Source organism: Pocillopora damicornis, chromosome 8, assembly GCF_964200805.1.
Source record: "Pocillopora damicornis chromosome 8, jaPocDami1.2, whole genome shotgun sequence".
Lineage (NCBI taxonomy): Eukaryota > Metazoa > Cnidaria > Anthozoa > Scleractinia > Pocilloporidae > Pocillopora > Pocillopora damicornis.
In genome coordinates this window covers 6,965,862-6,984,897 of record NC_142677.1, presented here as the reverse complement: position 1 = coordinate 6,984,897, position 19,036 = coordinate 6,965,862, and the positions used below count along the sequence as shown (strand labels likewise).

Here is a 19,036-nt window from a genome sequence, read left to right as displayed (position 1 = left end):
CATTCTTCAGGCCTTTCTGAGTCAGGGCTGAACACTCAACATATTTAACAGCTTTTAGCTCTCGTGTTAACTTCTCAGCACCCTCAACTGCTATGGGTTTCTGTTTGTTCTTGGTCAGTTTTTCTATTGTTCCTGCGTCATCCCGCAAGTCAACTTGTGTACCAACAAGAAGAAAAGGAGTCTTAGGACAATGATGGGTGATTTCAGGAACCCACTAAAAAAGAGTAAAATAACTTTGAGTTTGCTGACACATCTTAAGTTAAGAGTAGCAGTAAATTTTTTTTTAAAACCTTCAACTGAATTGGTTGACAACTTTCATCACTGATCAAAAAACAAACATCAGAATGCAGCAATCAATTCAAAGCTTCAACATCCCCATCTGGGCAACACAGGGGCATTTGATCATTGTCTATGCCCCTGGTCATTTGATCATTGTCTATGCCCCTGGTGGTGGGGAATTAAAACCTTGCCTGGCTAGGGTGGGAAATTTGAACCGGAAGTGTCAAATCTTTCTAACAAAATACAAGTGTTACATCCTTAAACATGGAGGTGTTTAAAGGTAAATAGTTTACTCTTGCTTGCAAATGGCTCAAAAGAAAAGATCTACAAGGTCTAGGTTTTGAAGCTTGATCAATGTGAAAGTCCTGGTCTCTAATTTTGCCTACAAAAAATTTACCATCAAATGCAGCACTTGGGTGGGGCATTTGAAACAACTTTTGCCTCATGGGGCAAGAATTTGAACAAACCATATTCAAAAGTTCAAATGCCCAGGGGTTTGTCAGGAAAGGGGGGGAATGGGGAAATGCTTGAGCTTCAAATTGATAGATGCATAATTTTTATTTAGCAAGATAGATAGCCTTATCTAAACACAGGCAGGCTTAAGAGAATTTGAGAAAGTTAAGTAAACCCTTGACTGCCTCTTGGGTTTGCACAACTTCCAAAAATTCTCCCATCCTCAAGTATTCAGATAAATGTAACACGATACAAAAAAGAGTCCTCTATTGCTTTTAAAAAATATATTGCTAAAAATAATTTGACGAATGAAGATAGGCAATATCAACCACATTTACATACTCTCATCTAAATACACCCACAAACCAATGAGGATGTGCTAATCATCTGAAATATTTTATAAATTACCCTTGTCTAGTGACAATTTCTTCCTAAAGAGATTGTACCTTTTCTTTGACATTTTCAAAAGAAGATGGTGACACTACAGAAAAGCAAACAAGGAATACATCTGTCTGTGGGTAGGACAGAGGTCTCAGTCGGTCATAATCCTCTTGGCCTAAAGACAGTAAAAAAGAGGAAGCATGTTAGATATGATTAATAAGAGTGAAAATGTCTACATAATTTTCACTTGGGTTTCAGGCTGATATGACTAATGAATAAAGAAACAGTGGTTCTGCCTTGGTGAGGATTTTTAGAAGGTATGCCATAACTTGGTTTGAAAAATTGAGTTGGTAATGTAAACTGGCCAACATGAAGAGTTTCTAAAGTTGATGTTTCAAGAGTTTGCCCTTTGTCAGAGTGAACGACAGAAGGCTTAACCAGTTACACCCTAACATCAGCGTGCTTATTCTCTATACTGTTCCCTATACATTTCCTATGATACCATCAAGGAGAATTTGCTGAAAAATCAACAGCTTTTTAGGTTGGTGATCATTTCCTCTATTCTCATAACAGTTGATATTTGATGCTAGGGTGATACCATAGGGAGAAATTAGATGCTGGTCACTCTTGGGGTTAAAGGGTTAAAAGAGACCTTACCTGCTGTATCAAACAACCCTAATGTGAATGGCTCCCCACCAATCATAACAGTGACTGCATAATTATCAAACACCTGGAACACAACAAAGACTGATAAGTTGTTCATCAATGGGTTGTCCAAAATAACATCAAAACAACTTTATGATGTAATGCTTGGAGGCCAATTAGAGCATCCTGATCAAAATAATGAGGGGAGGGAGGGGAGAGGCAGTTTAAAGGATGAGAACCTCTCACCTCCCAGTTCTGAGAGTCTGATGTAAAAATTGAAAAACCTCTTACTAACCAGGTTCCAGGTCTGTACTGAAAGTCACAGACCATGTTTTTTCCATTGGTATTTCTGGCCCAAGTGCAGGCCATAAATCCAAGAGGAAAAAACAAAGTTCAGTAACTTACAATGCCACCCAACATTATGGGGTTAGAAAGATTTTCATTATATCTCTGGGTTCAAATAGAGGGGGAACATTTCAAACGCTTGAATTTAGTGAGTGGTACAGTGAAATAGGACCTGCTAAATTGACCGATAATAATGCACAGGCTAACCAAGAGATATCACATTATCCAGTAGTTTATATTTTTCTCTATTCTCAGCAACTGTCTGCACAGTAGAGTATTGGTATTGGCACAGTGCTGTAACCCACATTGTAATTGTATATCAACTTTTTTTAAGCAAGTGAACAGCAAAGTTTAAGCAACATTGCAAAGAAACCTACTCCAAAATTTCTAATCCAACCTGCTTAACTCCATAATGAGAGAAGAAAACTTACCGTGGGTACATATTCACTTGGAAATTTATTTGTTGTGTAGGAAATCAATAAACAGGTTTTTCCTACAGCTCCATCACCGACTACGACACACTTTATGGTCTGCATACTGCTGTCACAACAACAATATTCAGACTTGTGGGGTTTTTAATGCAGAAGTATACCCTAAATGTAATCAGAAAACATATTTATCAAAAACCCATTAAAGCTATTGAAGAGATACTTGTATGGACCTTGCCCTGTTTCTTTCCAGAACAAGATACATCAGATGAATGATTAAATAACCAAGAGGTAAGTAAGTAAGTGGCCTTTACTTGGGCTTCCCTCTATGACAAGGGTATTACTAAACAGGGTAACAAAGAAACAATTAACAGAGTAACCAGAAAATGAGTAATGACACTTTATTCTTTTTGCCCTTTAACTCCCAAAAGTGATTAACATGGAATTTCTCCCTATAGCATTTGTATTCTGCATGGTTCTACAAACAAAGATATTTGAATTTTGGTGAAAACCCAACACTGTTATGAATTGTTTTGATTGTTAACAATCTGATAAAAAACACAAGCCGTGTGAGCAGTTCAAGGTCACTAGCTGATTGAATTCAATCAATTATCATCTAGATTTATCACTAAATGAAAACTTTAAGCACAAAAAAGTAAAAAAAATAAAAAGAAATGTACAGTCACAAATGATGCATTCCTAGGTACATTGTTTAGAGGCAGAAGACTAATTATATGTTTGCTTTCAATTGCAAAAAGACTATTGATTCTTTTGAAAATTGCAAAATTATTGATGTAACTTTGGTAAGAATTTGTATACCAGCCAGGGCTTGAAATTTAACAGCCAATCAACAGACAATGCCCAATCATATAGAAGTCTTGTCTGGTCACCTCCTTGGATGACTGGACAATTATGCAAGTAGAGAAGACATTAATTTTGAGCAACATTCAGGTTATCCATTGTAAATATAACTGTATCAATTTTCTTGCATTGAGTTCCAGGCTGCACATATAACTCAAATATAAAAGGGTTGGGGATTTTATTGAGATATCATATAATGGATGTTTGCTAACCAAAATGGATTAATTTTGTGTCAGAGCAAAAATAGGTTTGACTTAACAACATGAATGGTACCAGCCAAGAAATTATTTCAGTCTTAAGCAGCCATTTAGCAGTTTTGAGTGGAATTGAAAGCATAATTTACCAGTAACAGGCCAAAAAGGGTGGCTCAATTTCACCCTCTGAATTCAAAGGCTGGTACAAACTTCATGGTACACGTAGAACACTTAAACAGAATATTTCCCTGTATTTTGCGCCTATCTGATGTAACAAAATGGTATCGAAGATAATCTGGCCACCTGCTTTTATTTTTTTGCTCTTTCACACTAACTGGCACTCTTGAGCGAGTAACATGGGGGGTGGTGTAAAGCACCCCACATGATGACAGTTTTCAGTCTTTGGATCTTCATTTAAAAATCATAACTTGATTCTTTATCACTGAAATGTCACACATTAATTCAGCATTCACTTTTAAAGATCTAGGCAAAACAATTTGCTTATTAAAGTCAACATCTCCTAGTTGACAAAATTATTTTTTTCATACAATATCAAGTGTTCAAAAACTTACTGATTTTAGCAAGAGAAATGAGAGTCAGATCTAAAATTTCACAATTTATCATGGATCGTCAAAAAAGGGACTATAGTTTATTGTCTGTGATATACAAGTAGAGCTTTTTAAAATAATTCATTATTCATTGAAGACCTAGGGTAGAAAGTCTGCTGGAAGGTAGATCTATTGTTGAGTTCATTGCAAATACAGAAGATAGTTCTAAAAATTTTCTACATAATTTTTAAGAAATCTTGATTATTGTTCACATGATCCATTAGAATTTATTACAGTCTTAGAGCCTGCAAAATGTGTGGTTTCTTTGTGATGAGGTGTTGAAAGAGTGGGTGAATAATTTCCATAAGTGCGCCAATTCTAAGTTAATTCCTTAGTATAATATACATTCAGGCAGCTGGTTCTAAAGACGAGCTTGCAAATACATGCATGCATGATTTAACATCAAGGAGGATATTATGAGCCGATGAGGAAACATGAAAGAAGTAGAGCGACCATGAAGATAAAAGCCACAGGAAGATTATTGGGGCTAAGATGTTAAGACTTACAGAGGAATTATCATGATCAGGTATTCTGGAATGAAAGATCGTGCTGTCTGTGACTTACAGAGTTACACGACTAAGCCTGTAATCAGACTTCAACATCAACACAAGCTAAATTATTTGAAGAATTAGTCGTTAGATCGCGAATGAAACCTCTGTCTTACAAATCCATGCGAAATAAGAAGAATCCCCCAAAGCACAGCCAAATATTACCGGCTGTGCAGAAAAACAAACTGCTGCATGCACTGCAGATGAAATAAATTTCGCTGATGATCCATTAAACTAAAGCACCTTTCAAAAGTCAAATTCCAAATTCATGTCTAAAAAGGTGAAGAAGGTCTTACGTACGAGAAAAGGTATACCTACCACAAAACAAAAACGTCTTGTTATGCACCAGAAAGCCTCACGAACCAGCTTTGGCCTGAAAACTTGTGTAAAATTCACAAATTATGTTGTAATATTTTGATCACTTCCCAGGGGCGTTGGTAAAGATAGCACACAAACGAGGCTTGAATGGTTAAGTTATGACACCTTTAGTGATTGGTTTTTTTTTTGCCAGCCAGGCCACTAAGCTAAACTTTACCCAATCAGGTGGTCTCTTAGAAATTCGAGTAAAATTTTCACATTTACCCGGGAATATAGAATTTGGAATGAAATTTACCAAGTTTTCAAATATTGACAGGTTTTGACGCCATTGAGCCACTGACTCGGATCGTAAAATTTTCAAGGTACGTTTGATATCAATACAATCCATTACCACTTAAATTGGCGTCCTTTAAATAAGTTAAAAGATACACACCAATGCAAAACGATTCCTTGTGCCTCAGGCATATTGGCAGAACACGTCCTGGCAGAATCCTTACATTTACCATTATTGGTTTTTAAATTACCCATTTTAATTTGGGCTTCTAGCGATGGTAAATTGGCTTTGAAGATCCAATTTCAGAAACTTGCGCACTATTAGTGATGTTATATTCGTCTGTTTTAATAATTAAATAATGATTTAGTATTTGTTTGCTGTCTTCAGAAAGTGAATGAATATTGAATGTCGCAAAACCGAAACCATAAATATTTGACTGTCTAACAGGAATGAATTGACCTAAGTTTTGTCTGTAGTCATTAATTTCTAGAGCAATATTTCTGTCAAACATAAAAAAATATTTTTCTCTGTGTTTTGTTTTTAAAGCCAACGGCAGGGTTGAAAATTTGACTCTAACAATGGTGAAGCCTCCTTCTTTTTCAGGAACATAAAATGTAAAATGCTATGTTATCATCCTCAGATTAATTATCTTCTTGACAGAAGGGGATCAAAACTTAAAATTTAACTTAGATATTAGTAAGAATTGTTTTCCAACTGTGTAACAAAGAATGAAAAAGTAGAAGAAAACATGCGAGGAACTTAGACACATGAATTAATAATTAAATAGGTTAGTTTCGGCCCAGTTCAGATGTTGTGCCTCTGCCAAGCAAAACTTAATTTTAATAAGGTTCAACTATAGCAAGGGGAAAGCACGACTCTGATTCAGACGTCAGGTTAATGTAGTTCAAAATTCAGCATTTACTAAGGGAGAATTATTTTTGTGACTCTCCCATGGTAACACAATCTTGCCAAAATGCATTAGTATAATTTAAGAATTTTGTTTGGCACAGCAAGGGAACAACGTCTGAATCACTGAGCCGTGTAGCACAGCAGAGTTTGTCAAACTTAATTACTTTCCAGGACTTAATTAAAAAGTTTGATTCAGATGCTGTGCCTCTACTGTCCTTTTGTCACTTGGCAGAAGCACAACATCTGAACTGGGCCTTGGATATTTGATCAATACACCACTTCCCTGTCACTATGAGATATTTTAATCTGATAATGAAATGACAGACAATTGATGACCTGATAAGTCAAGGTGAAAATATACACATTACTATGGGGATAGATATTAAGTAAGTGATACATGTGCATGTGTCTCTCCAACCTGTATTTGGACTTTCTAACAACTTACAGCAATTGCACTATTTAATAACACCGCAAATGTTACTATTGAAAACAAAACTCTTCAGAGAAAGCATCTGTTGAGTTTCACTTTTGCCAGCAATTAAAAATATCTATGAATAGTATTTATAGAAAATACAAATGCATGGAAAAAAAAACCCGTTTGGATTGTGTATGAGTTGGTTAAGAAGAAAGTGAGTTTCATCAACTTCTTGATGATGCACTTTTTGTTTAAGGCAGATTTTCTCCTTACAATATCAATACAATATCAAGCAGACAAGTGATGAGAATAAAGAAAAATATCAGTAAGGGGATTATAACTTGATCCAATACCAAATTCTCCTAACTAACATTACAAGAACTGTATGACAAACAGTAAGAATAATTACAAATGAGACCTTGGGAGTTTAAGGGTTAACACAGATGTTTACATAATAAGTATATTTGCACACATTTTCATTAAAAAATAATGAAAGGCATTGTTATCCCATGAAAATTGTAAAATTAACTACTATTGTGACAATCATCTCTGTTGAAGTAGTATCTTTTTTACAACTACCTAGAAAAATATCATCATGGTTATTGTTATAGTGTAGTAAATAGTAAGATCTTAATTAAATAAAAAAAAGGGAAAACTTACAAAACAGTCTCATCAATATCAAATAATACCAACCAAAAAATAAATATTGAGCTACTAAAATGCATATTTCCTTTGTCTGATAGACAGCATTATTATCTATAATTTTTTTTTCAGTATTTATCTTTGCAAAGTAAAAAATTGTGGAGTTTAGGCGTTTATGTTTAGCCATATCTATTTCTTCCATCCACATTGACCATAAAAATTTTCATTACTTAAACTAATAACTTGAAGTGAGAATATCTTTTGTTAGTTAACGTAGAGAACAGGTTGGCTCATGATTTGAGAGAGTCTAGTTTATGTTATTATCATCACACAGGAAGTGTATCTGCTGAATGTTCTTCCATGAATTTTCTGAAGTTCTCATTCTCTAGTTCAGTCATCACCTTATTTAAGGCATAAATCTGTGGAAATGAGGAAGACAACATATTTCATTTAAATTTATATATTCTATAGTTCATATCAAGATTGAAGCAGCCATCCATTGTTCTGAAACTTCTTCAAATGTTGAAAGAAGCCCCACACCAAATTATGGTATTCTAAAATTAAGTTTCTTAAACAGCAACAAAGGTTATGGATACTTTCTGGGCCATGACAGGTCAGCAGTTATAATGTATGGTGTCATTGTTTTATGTTACATAGCATAGGTTGACGTTAATATTAAATAACAGTACCTCAGCTCTCTGCCTTTGTTTAAGTTGTAAAATTGCACCATAAGCTCTTTTCTGCTCTTCTTTTGCGGCCTTCTCTTTCCTTTTTTGTTCTTCAGCTCTCAGTTTATTTCCTAAAACAAAAAATACACTTTTAGAAAAAGACAGTTTTGACAAATGAGCATGTGTCAGATATAAAGGGCACATCTAGCAGTTTTTTGCTGATGGGTACACTGTGCACAGAGTATAATATGTAAAGCACTAAACACGAGCTCTCTACAAAAAGAATCATTCAACAGTGGCTGCATGCCAGACTCAAGCCAAACTTTAAATGAATACACCGTCCAATAAAAATCAGTTTTGATTTATTTACAAGTAGATAAACCCCATTAGGCAGCTGGTACGTTGGCTGGTAATGTCCATGGCTGAGATATTGTCAGAGAAATGAATAGTTTGCCCAGAAGCAAAGTTACGAGTGCAAATGTGAAATTTTGAAGACAATTTCTCAACCAGGAACACTATCAGCCAAAATACCACCAGGCAAAAAGGAATTTTATTTATTTTATAACTTCCCATAAATTTTCATATTGCACATTGACAGCAAATCTCTAAATTACATTTTTTTTTTTACTTTCCAGAGCAAAGGACAACATGAAAAATTGAAACTCTTGAGCTGGCTTTTTCCACTGGTTTGGATTCTTTCCAAGGCAAATAATCAGAGGACAATTATTGATGTAGACAGGGGTTATTGCATGATAACTGTCTCTGATTTTCTAAAAGGTTTCCAATAGAAAGAAAGGAAATTTAATAATGAATGGGTTAAAATAACAGTTACCATGTTTCCCATCTTTTGAAACTCATTCATGATTGATCTGTCATTGAAGTGGTTGTTCACTTACCTATTGTTATCAGTCTTGTTTTAACTACTCTTTGACTCTGGAATAACAAAAACAATAGATACAAGTGTTCATTTTAGACACCATTTAAGAAAAAACTACAACATATAACATGGGTTCTGGTATTGGACAACTTTGACCTAATATTAAATGTAATTTGTAATGAAGTGAAATTGTTTGTCTCACAATTTAGTCATTTTGTGATGGATTGCAACACTTCATACGGCAGTCTTTTACAGGCACTTAGCCACATTTACATTGGAAGTGACAACCTTGTAAGGCCAACAATTGTACATCTTTGAAAGTACATTTGCCATGATTACTATTTTCAACCTTTTTTAGCAGTATAAATATAGCTGATATGCATTTAAAAGATGCTATTAGTTAATACAGAAATTTACCTTTACATCTGACAGTGAAGGAATATATTCCACTTTCTTTAATTCATCTAAAACACAACAAGACAACAGATGCTAATAGATTATAAAAGATTCAACCACCATTTTTAAATTAATTAAGTGCCCAACCTCGATCAAATGTCCATCCTGTGGGTGTAAATAAGTGTCAAGGGTCAAATAAGCCCACACTCTCAAGATCCAAGAATTAATAAGGGCATGGAGTGCTTAACTGAGTAAATACAGACATTGGTACTTACACTTTTGTTTTAAAAATCAGCACCCAGCTAAATTTACTTGATTATTTGGTAACCAATTGAATGGTTAAGTAACTGATTGGGTGACCGGTTGAATGTCAGATCAATTAATTGCAAAAATTAAGATTTGTTTTTAGTTTAATCCTCGTGCTATTGTACTATCATTCATTTGCTTTAGTTTGGATTAAATTATAGAATTTATATATATATAGTGTATATAATTCGCATGCAGTCAGAACAAGTAGTAATACACTCATAATCAGCTGTGCCATAGATGCCACTTTTCCGTTCTTGCCACATTTGATATTAACTGTTACTGAGGAGAAGCACTGAAAATTGGAATGCATATGTTAAAAGATAAGGAGTAGCCAATCAGATTAGAGAACTTTTGATAGTACACTGTTTAGTAGAATTATTATACTAAATATTATTTAATACTCGCCAGCTGAAGGTGTGCACGGTGGAGCACATGGTACTCCTGTTATCATTCCTGAGTGTGCTTCAGATAAGTAGATCTTCTTCACTCTATTATCTTCAGAGTTCCATAATTTCCATGGTGATGACAAAGGAGAAAATAAAGAGGTATTTTCCAATTCTTGTTGTTGTTTCCTTGGAGAAAGCATGCTTGAACTTGATGTATTAGGTAAATTGGTGTTGGGTACTTTAGGCAAAAGGATTCTGTCACCAGCGTTCTTTTCACTAGAATTACTCTTGTTGCCTTTCTTTGGTGCATAAGTTGCATGAAGTTTTTGTATGCTTAAGTATTTTGCGGAATTGTCTTTTGATTGGTGAGAATTTGTCCTTGTTATTTCTTCTCTGGAATTTAATTGAAGACCTGTAATTTAGAACATGACTGAAGTCAGTCCTAAGTCTCAAATAAAACAGTGATTTAATTAGTTGAAAACTAAATGTAGAAAGAAGTTTTAACAACCAAAACAAAATCAGGGTAATTCATTGCAACAGAGACAAAATTGCACAACTGCAGATCCAGTCTAGAAACTAATATCCCTGCAGCTGGCAACATCTTGTAACTGATTTTCATAGCCAAACTTGCAATTTCCTCAGTAACTACTTACTATGACAGCTATTCAACCCTCACAACCGTTCCTGCTTAACTCTTGAAAATTACTTGATCTACAACAAAGTTTTCCAGGGTAAAGCTATGAAGACTAGTTTAAGCACTAAATGACATATTGAATAATACCTGGGTGCTTCTTTTGTTTATTTGGGTTGGCAAGTCTGGTAAATAATCCAAACCCTCCTGAACCTTTTTTTAATGGGTTCTTTCTTTTCCTGGGTGATTTTGATTTTCTCCACTTTTTTCTACTTCTTTTGTTTGTCTTTTCACATACACTCTCCTCATTCTGTTTGATTTCCATCTCAACAGCATTATCATCTTGTTTAATATTCTCCACTTCAGCAAAGTCACAAGTATTGTTTTTCTCATCTACCACAGGATCACTGTTATTTAGTTTCCTTTCTATCAGTTGAAAGTTTTCATTTTCTTTGATTTGCCTTTCATGATTGTTTTCATTTTCTTTGATTTTTACAGCTGATGTTCCTAATGGCAGTAGTTCTTTTTCATCCTGATTGATTTTACTAACACCTGAAATCAATAATATCCATTAATTCTTGATACCATGTAACTTCTTCTGTCAGTATCAAAACATCATCCAGCAAATAGGTGATGAGAATCCTAAAACGTATCAGGTAGAAGTTATGTTGATCTAACAGTAAATTCTCCCAACCAATTTACAAGACAATGTGAAGCAGGCAGAGGGGAGGATTAACAATGGGATCATGGGAGTTGCAGGTTAACAGAGCTGCTTAAACTTCAAGTATCAACATATTTGTGATAATCAGCTCAGTAATGAAGTAGGATAGTCAACACCCTGATAAACGTGAAAAGACTAAATTCTCATAACTGGCATTTGAAGCAACGAATGGCGGTTAGTTGGGAGATCTGTTAATTCAATCATTACCGGTAGTAAGATCAAATGCAATAAGCTGTACTTTGGCAGCAAAATAAACTTGTTTTCCTTACCAAATGGTTCGTCCTGTGAGTTTATACGGCGTTCTGTAGCAGATGAAATTAAACTACCTCGCCTGGAAGAAATCGCGTGACAGTTGCAAATGTTATCAGGCGAAGTGCAACAACTTTGTTTATGCGCGCGGAATACTGACTTGATTTGCATATTTTGCGGTGCACCATTTTCTACTTCAACAACCTCAACTCTCTCCGGCAAGAACTCCTCGTATTCGGTCCTTCTACTGCAGTTACTATGTACAGACGATGCTGAGCTATTCCTTCTTTGATTTCTACTTCGCAAAAGACGGATGATAGGACTGGAAATTGCCGATGGACTTGCTCTACATCTGACATCAACAATTGGAGGTTTGATGATTGTCAAGGGGAAATCGCCAGATATTGTCCGTCCTGTTGGCATCCTGGGCAAAATAGCTGTTGTACTTTCTAGAGGAATCATGATACCATCCGCCAATGTTTTTAAACTTGAGTTGTTTGAATTAAAGTGTCGCGATTAATTAATTTTCCACAAATCGCCAAAAGTCAGCCCGGAGTTATAGTCACTGTTTTGGAATTTGAGGAACTTTAAACATCGTTGCTATGGGGACTTCATGTAACCTGGCTTTTGGTTTAACCGCTGACCAATCTACTCTCACGAAAAAGAGAAAGAAAACTAGATATCCACGTGAATATTCGTGCAAGAAATAAACAGTTTGGAATGAGGCCTTTAACAGAGGAAGAAACCCAAAGTGTATTTGAAAAGCTGGCAAAATAGTGAGTACACCCTTTTTAATTTGTACCTTCGTGATTAATTTAATTATCCCATCACAAAGTAAGGTTTAAAAAGAGGTTTACTCCTGTGGCCGTAATATGACGATGCTAACTGTGTATATATTTTCATTTTGTAGTATTGGGGATAATATAAAACTTCTCATCGACAGACCAGATGGAAATTATTGTTTTAGATTGCATGATGACCGAGTCTACTATGTAAGGTAAGTAGATGACGCGTTAGGACAACAAAAAAGAGCAACGCTCATATTTATTAAGCACATGAACAGTTTTTGTTTGTGGCCATAGCCAAGATAATATTGATAATATATTTTTACTTACTGAAAGCTGTATGGCACAAGTGGTTTGAAATTTAATTTTTTTGGTGATAAATAGCTGCAGATGGAAGATCAGGAAGGTTTCCTTTGTTTAAATCCACAGTCTGGTTCCTATGTAGTAAAGGATAATTTTTTTGAACCAAGCAGCAGGGTATCTTACTTTTTTACGTACATTTCCATGATTACTAACCCCAGGAACTCATTTGGGTTTTATTTGGTGCAGTACACTTGGAAAATCAAACTCTCTATAGAGAAGACTTGGCCTAGCTACTTTTGAATCATCAACGAAAAGGATAAAGTATAAGTTACTATACCGTATACCGTACTTCCTTCATGCGTCTTGTTGAAAATTGATTATATTTGAACTGACAAAATAAAGAGGTCTGATAATTTGTAGGCTGACTAGTGCATCAAGTCATGATTGAGTTGTGTAAAGAAAAATAATTATTTGGTGACTGAGTCATGTCAGTCACCAATGTACATGCATGCATGCATGAGCAAGACTTCACAAGTGTTAAAGCTTTTCAGAAATAGAAACCAGTGGTAAGAAAATCACTACCTACTAAGTTATGTTTGTGGCTGTCTGCTCAGTTGAAATATTCCTTTTATTCTTTATTAAAAGAAAAGGGAGAGGTCTGTCTTATATTCCTGTTCTTCAAAAACAAGGATGCTTATGTCAAAATACTCTAACAGTTCCAAGTGTTTCTAAATTGTTGACTCATAGTTGTAATTTATTTTCATTTTCAGTGAAGAAATCATGAGAAAAGCCACAAATATAGCCAGAGAAAACCTAATAAGTATTGGAACATGTATTGGGAAGTTTACAAAGACAAGAAAATTCAGACTTCACATTACAGCACTTGATTTCATGGCACCATATGCCAAGGTAAGTAATTACCACCGCAGTTCACATAATAAGAGGTGATATATATTTGTTATTATTAGCTGTAACATGTTACATGAAATCATGTACTTCTTTGGGCTCTCAAAAAAGATTGTACAGTGGAAACCTATGAGGACAGTCACCAATGGGTGCAAATGAATTGGCCACATTAACCCTTTAACTCCCAAAATCTGATAGTTAATTCTCCCCTCTAGCTTCCACACATTTCCTTCCAAATTAGTCATGAGAATTTAGTGTTAGATCAAGATAACAACTTTAACCTGATAAGTTTTATTTTCTTCTCGCCACCGAGCAAGACATTTCTTTTTATCTTAACGTTGATATTTTATCTACTATTTTAGGTCTTAATTGTGTTTTGGCTTTGTAGTCTTAGGCTGTTAATGTAGTTTTAAAATTCTAGTCATGTATATATATAATTGAGAATTTTGATGTAAATTATTTTTAAGAAACAGGGCCCCTATGGATACCAGCCTTAGAGCTGAATGGGCTACCCTGTGTGAATAAAGTTTTTTACTTTTTTACTTTACTTATTATTCTCATTGCATGTTTGCTGGATTACATATGGATTTTTATTGGGGGGGGGGGGTGTCACATTTTATTCAATTCTGGGAGTTAAAGGGTTAAAAGGATGGATGTCTTATTGGGGCAGGATCAAACTTCATAATTGCAATAATCCTTTCATCATGTTTGTAATGAAAACAGGGAGGAGCATTGCTTACTTTGTAAAATTAATTGGCTGTCTGATTAGTAAATGACAGAGATCAATGAAATTGACATGTTTCAGGCATTTTTGTTTTCTTAATTTAGTGGGATGAAATTATAAAGAATTCTTCTGTTTGGGACTCTAAATGTGGCCATTAACAAGTGTTTTTTTTTATATATACAAAAATCTATGGCCATTTTCCCAGCGGTGAAATAATGGCCATAGATGAGGTGACTGTATTACCAAAGGTGGCCATAAGACAGGGTTCCATTGTATTTATAGTGAATATAGTTTTCATACATTGGAATGTATGTATTGGAATGAAGATGGTTATACTCTTCATTTTTAGTATAAAATTTGGGTGAAGCCAGCAGGAGAGCAGTCTTTTCTCTATGGGAATCATGTTTTGAAGTCAGGCCTTGGGAGGATAACAGAAAACACGCCACAGTACCAAGGAGTTATTGTATACTCTATGAATGACCTTCCACTGGTGAGTGAAAAAGAATGTCATCTTGCAGGGAGATTTTGTATGCATGTATCAAAATGGGATGGAATTTCTCTAAACATGTGAAAATATAGCACAGTTAACCCTTTAAAGAGTGACAAGGTTCTAATTTCTCTTAACAATTTATCCCTTGAATCAAATGTTTAAGTCACAAGAAAAAAGGAAATGATTAGCAACCAATAAAGCTCTTGATGGTTTTACAAATTCTCCTCATCAGAACCTAGGAAATGTATAGAGAACAGTATGGAGAAAAGCATAATGATGTTAGGGTGTAAAGGGTTAGTGACTTGTGAGGATAAGAAGGATAAGAAATATGGAAATCCTTACCCATTATATTTTGTAGTCAGATGGTCTTCCCTTGAATATAAGCCCATGTGGCGGGGGAAGGGGATCACTGAATCCATATAGAGAGGAGAGGAGTGATTGTTAGAAACCTTTAAATTCACTTGTATAGGTGTGGCTCCTACTAATTTCACTCACCAAAGGTGCATCAAACATGATTAGGGCATTTTTGTGTAGAGCATGTTTGTGTTAGGGAATTTTTGTAGTTTCTTCATAATGGTCTGAAAGCTACCATTTTGACTTTAAAGTGCTATTCTCTGTCTTGCACTATGACCCCAAGGAGTGCCGCAATGCAAAATTTTCAAGTTGCAATCATTTGATCCCCAGGAAAATAAGTATGCTGGGCCATCTACAAGGCTCATATGATGTGGCACTTGTCCCAAAAGTAGATTTAGTAATAAAGAAAACATTCCGTGAGACAAAAACGATTTATTCAAAACTTTAAATACACCTAATAATTTTTTTTGAGTACTTCCCTCTCAAAGAATGGGGAAATCTCTTGAAATAGCTGCACTTCCTGATTTTTTTCTATTTTTCAGGGTTTTGGTGCCACGTCTCGTTCAACACAAGATTGTCGCCGAGCAAATCCTACAGATATCATTTGTTTCCATCAAGCTGATGTTGGGGAATACCTGAGATCTGAGGACACTTTGATATAACAAAATACTGAGACCAATAAAAGATCAGTTTTCAGGCATTTTTATCTTTTATTTGGAATTGTAATAAAAATGAACTGTAGCTAAAAATTAAGTGAAGAAATAGCTTATTGCGGTCAATGCAATAATCAGGACAAACGTGTGTTTCAATATTTATTTTGTAGGATGCTACCACTGTCTTAAAAAATGTTATATTGTTTGTTCATGAATAAAAAAATCACTTGAAAACAATTTAAATCAAGCCCTCTGTAGAAACTTATCCCCCGCCTAGCCTCAATCTACGCGGGTACCATAGGAGTTTGATACGGTGGCCCATAGAGGACATGCCACATTTTTTTTATCGCGCGATAAAATCAAAATATCGCGCGATAAATGAGTACTCGTTAGGTCACGTAATCGGCTGTCACGCATGTTGTTTCAAAGGACGACAATGGCTGTCACAATTGGGAAGGTATGTATTGAGGTCAAAAGTTGCAGTTTTTAAATTTCTAGAAGGTAGACGTGTCGACGAGAACGTTGTTGTCAGGTTTCGGGAACAAAAGGTGAGAATGATGGCTGTATATAACGTACTGAACTTTAACCAATTAGTTTTTAACGGTCACCTCTGGCTGAAGGTTTTCAGGCAGGAGTTAAGTTGATCCACAAATATTTGAAATGCAGTATTCATTTTGTAAAAATAATGATGAAGCGTAAGGAGTAAACGAACTCGTAAATCTACAATGGATTTGTTATCAGTTTAATGGCGAAAGGTGTTGCACAATTTTCTTATCATAGCAGTCGCTTTGTAAACATGATTAATATGAATTAAAAGCACTGAACACCCAGATATACTAGCTTAGTAGGGCTCTTAAGTAACTACGCTCACCACGAGAGTTTGCGATTGAATTGCCGAGGAAAAAAATCAAAAGAACAAGTACAGAATGAAAGGATTTTTTTTTTCGGAACGATTGCGTGACACGTTAGAGATCCCCTTACGGTATTATAGTTGTGGAGAAGAATGTAACGCGATCCCTTAAAAACCCCCAGCGTGTAGAGGCTAGACTCGTCACGAACTCCTTGATTTTATGCTCTATTTCCTTTTTTACGTTAAGTACGGAAGCAATATGATTGTGGAAATTTTGAAAATCATGTTGTGAGTACATTATAATTATCGTCCTCGTTTTCGTTATTATTAACGGTTATGTATTCTTATTTAAGATGGACGGTTCTGCTGTGATATATTGCCCTGAACTGGGGTTTAAGACAAAAGGCGACCTGAGCGCTCTCGGTCTGTTTTGTGAGAGAGAAAGAAAAAAAAGAGGAAAAATAAGGACATGGAGAAGAGAAAACAACATTTAATTCAAAAACTGAGATAAACTGAGGGATCACGTGCCAAGGGTTCTGCGTCGGAGAGCAAAATAGCTTCCTCTAGTTCCAACGTTAAGCCACGATGGCGAAAGTTCCAAATTGGCTGGCTGCATTTCTTGGAGGAGAAGGGAAGATACCTCGCAGTAAGACAATCTACTGGGAGTGAAAAGAGGTCAATTTCGTTGCCTGGGATCAGCAGGACGTCCAAAATTATTGACGAGGCTCGCAACTCGAGGAGGATCCGCGTTTGGAAGATGGCTTGAAATGGATTACGATCCAGCTAACTTTAACGGTGAGAAGATTGATAAGCTTATTACCCCTGAAGGGAAAGAGACCGAATTCTCCCTTCAGTCATATTTCAATCTCTACAAGCTTTCCCGTGTTCGCCTGTATCTGAAAACAAAAAGAAAAGAACTTCTATTGGAGGAGACGAAAGTAGGAGAGTCGTACTCCGAGGTGAGGAACTCCAGGCTTTTAGGAAGCTCGCAAGAACGGGCCCAACTCAAAGAGACGCAAGATGAAAAGTACGAAGAAAGCCTACGCATCGACCGCGCAAAAAAAAAAACAGAAAGAAGAAGCGTTGATGGAAGAAATAAGCAGAGCTAGGAAGGTCGAAGGAATTCACGCCGCTCGATTAGGTAGAGTGTTGGAGGAACCGGGCATAGATGAACCACAAGTTGTCATTGGTGTGCGTCACATCGACTTGGGAATGGGTAAGCGAGCTTCTAAACCATACCAAGCAATGGCTACAGTGTACGATTGGATTGGCTCGCTATAGTTATTTCCAGTTTACTTCTCCCTCTGCACTGCACCAGGCGATGTGATAGACCCGTCCTTACTTGTAGGGGGATGCGAAAGGTTAAGTCCTTTTCATGGAACCATGAGAGACGATCCAATTCCATTCAAATTACGTTTATGAAGGATGTGATAAGTCTTTTTAAAGACAAAGCTGTTGTTGGCACCTCTTTTACAGGGACTGCGCAGCAAGTTTTCGAGTGGGGGGGCTAAAGAAGAATGCGTGAAGGAAAATTTTTTTGTTAAATTATTTTTTGTTTAATTTATTTTTATCCTTGCAAAAAAGTGGGGGGGGGCTAAAGCCCCCCCCCCCAAAGACTTGATTTGCGTTTGTTCTAATTGCGAATTATAAATGTATTTCTTTTAGATCGAATAATTATTAAAGCTTGGCTTAATATTATACGGTTTGTGGTGGTCATTTGATCCAACCAGTTCCGAGTAAGGAGACATTACTTTGCATAAATTACATATGCAAGCGTTACAAGAAGGATACTCAAGAATCATGAATCCTTTGAATGTATTTTAAAAAACTTGAAATGTAAAAATTTTGCTTAGCTGTAGTGTACATTATGTGTTATCATTAGGTATAATTGAGCTGCCTTTTTTAAGGAAAATGTTTTTGAAAGTTTTTTTATTGCGAAGATTGCGTTACGCGTTACAACCAAACCTTGCCCGTTTTTCTATCTACCCTTTACACACTTACCTGTCAATAAACAAGGACAGACTTAGCTTCAAGCAACAATTTGGCTTTAATGAAGACGTATGACCAGACAAAACAGGGATAGTTTGCCCACCAACCTAAAATGGGTACGATGATTTTACAAATAATTTTATGCTAATTAGTACTACTGGGCTGATTGTATCCAAAAAATATTTTACAAAAGTTAGTAAGAGAACGAATAGTGCTGAAATCTAGTAGCACGAAACGAAATGAAATTGACACAAATCATAGAAAGAAACGATGGTCGGTCAATCAGCAGAATAATTGCCCATATGGGTGCATATTAATGACTTACCTTCCGTATCTATAACTATTCTTTGTTTGCGCTTGCTGCAAGCGCAAAACTCTTGAAGAAGGTAATTTCGTTGTTCTTAGAGTGGTCTTTGAAACCGAAAATTCAAAGGTGATCCTTAAA

At 35.7% G+C, this 19,036-nt stretch overlaps 3 protein-coding genes across 4 annotated transcripts in view; 1 reads left to right on the top strand and 2 right to left on the bottom strand.

Annotated features, from left to right (window-relative positions):
* The window catches only part of LOC113666115 (cell division control protein 42 homolog), a 7,598-nt gene extending 2,390 nt beyond the window's left edge, over window positions 1-5,208 (bottom strand). The window contains exons 1-5 of the mRNA XM_027181874.2: window positions 5,061-5,208; window positions 2,535-2,696; window positions 1,771-1,843; window positions 1,179-1,288; window positions 1-214 (exon numbers count right to left, since the gene is read on the bottom strand). The exon at window positions 1-214 is cut by the window's left edge and continues 2,390 nt beyond it. Coding sequence (XP_027037675.1) covers window positions 1-214; window positions 1,179-1,288; window positions 1,771-1,843; window positions 2,535-2,639 — 502 coding nt within the window. The 5' untranslated portion in view covers window positions 2,640-2,696; window positions 5,061-5,208. The remainder of the gene's footprint in view (window positions 215-1,178; window positions 1,289-1,770; window positions 1,844-2,534; window positions 2,697-5,060) is intronic.
* Window positions 5,209-6,529: 1,321 nt separating this feature from the next.
* LOC113666119 (uncharacterized) lies at window positions 6,530-12,115 on the bottom strand. Its single transcript, XM_027181876.2, has 7 exons — window positions 11,558-12,115; window positions 10,718-11,119; window positions 9,956-10,348; window positions 9,263-9,309; window positions 8,865-8,901; window positions 7,990-8,099; window positions 6,530-7,719 (listed from the first exon to the last, which is right to left on the bottom strand). Exons 1-7 carry the CDS (start codon window positions 11,997-11,999, stop codon window positions 7,627-7,629), a joined length of 1,524 nt encoding a protein of 507 aa, XP_027037677.2. The 5' UTR covers window positions 12,000-12,115; the 3' UTR covers window positions 6,530-7,626.
* Window positions 12,098-19,036, top strand: part of LOC113666120 (60S ribosome subunit biogenesis protein NIP7 homolog) — a 39,362-nt gene continuing 32,423 nt past the window's right edge. Inside the window, exons 1-5 of one of the 2 annotated variants that reach the window (XM_089214565.1) lie at window positions 12,103-12,313; window positions 12,448-12,534; window positions 13,396-13,534; window positions 14,605-14,745; window positions 15,642-15,989. In XM_089214565.1, the coding sequence (XP_089070691.1) occupies window positions 12,258-12,313; window positions 12,448-12,534; window positions 13,396-13,534; window positions 14,605-14,745; window positions 15,642-15,761 (543 nt within the window). In that variant the 5' untranslated portion in view covers window positions 12,103-12,257 and the 3' untranslated portion in view covers window positions 15,762-15,989. Of the gene's footprint in view, window positions 12,314-12,447; window positions 12,535-13,395; window positions 13,535-14,604; window positions 14,746-15,641; window positions 15,990-19,036 lie in introns of those variants that run through there. The other variant, XM_089214566.1, reaches the window with a different exon arrangement.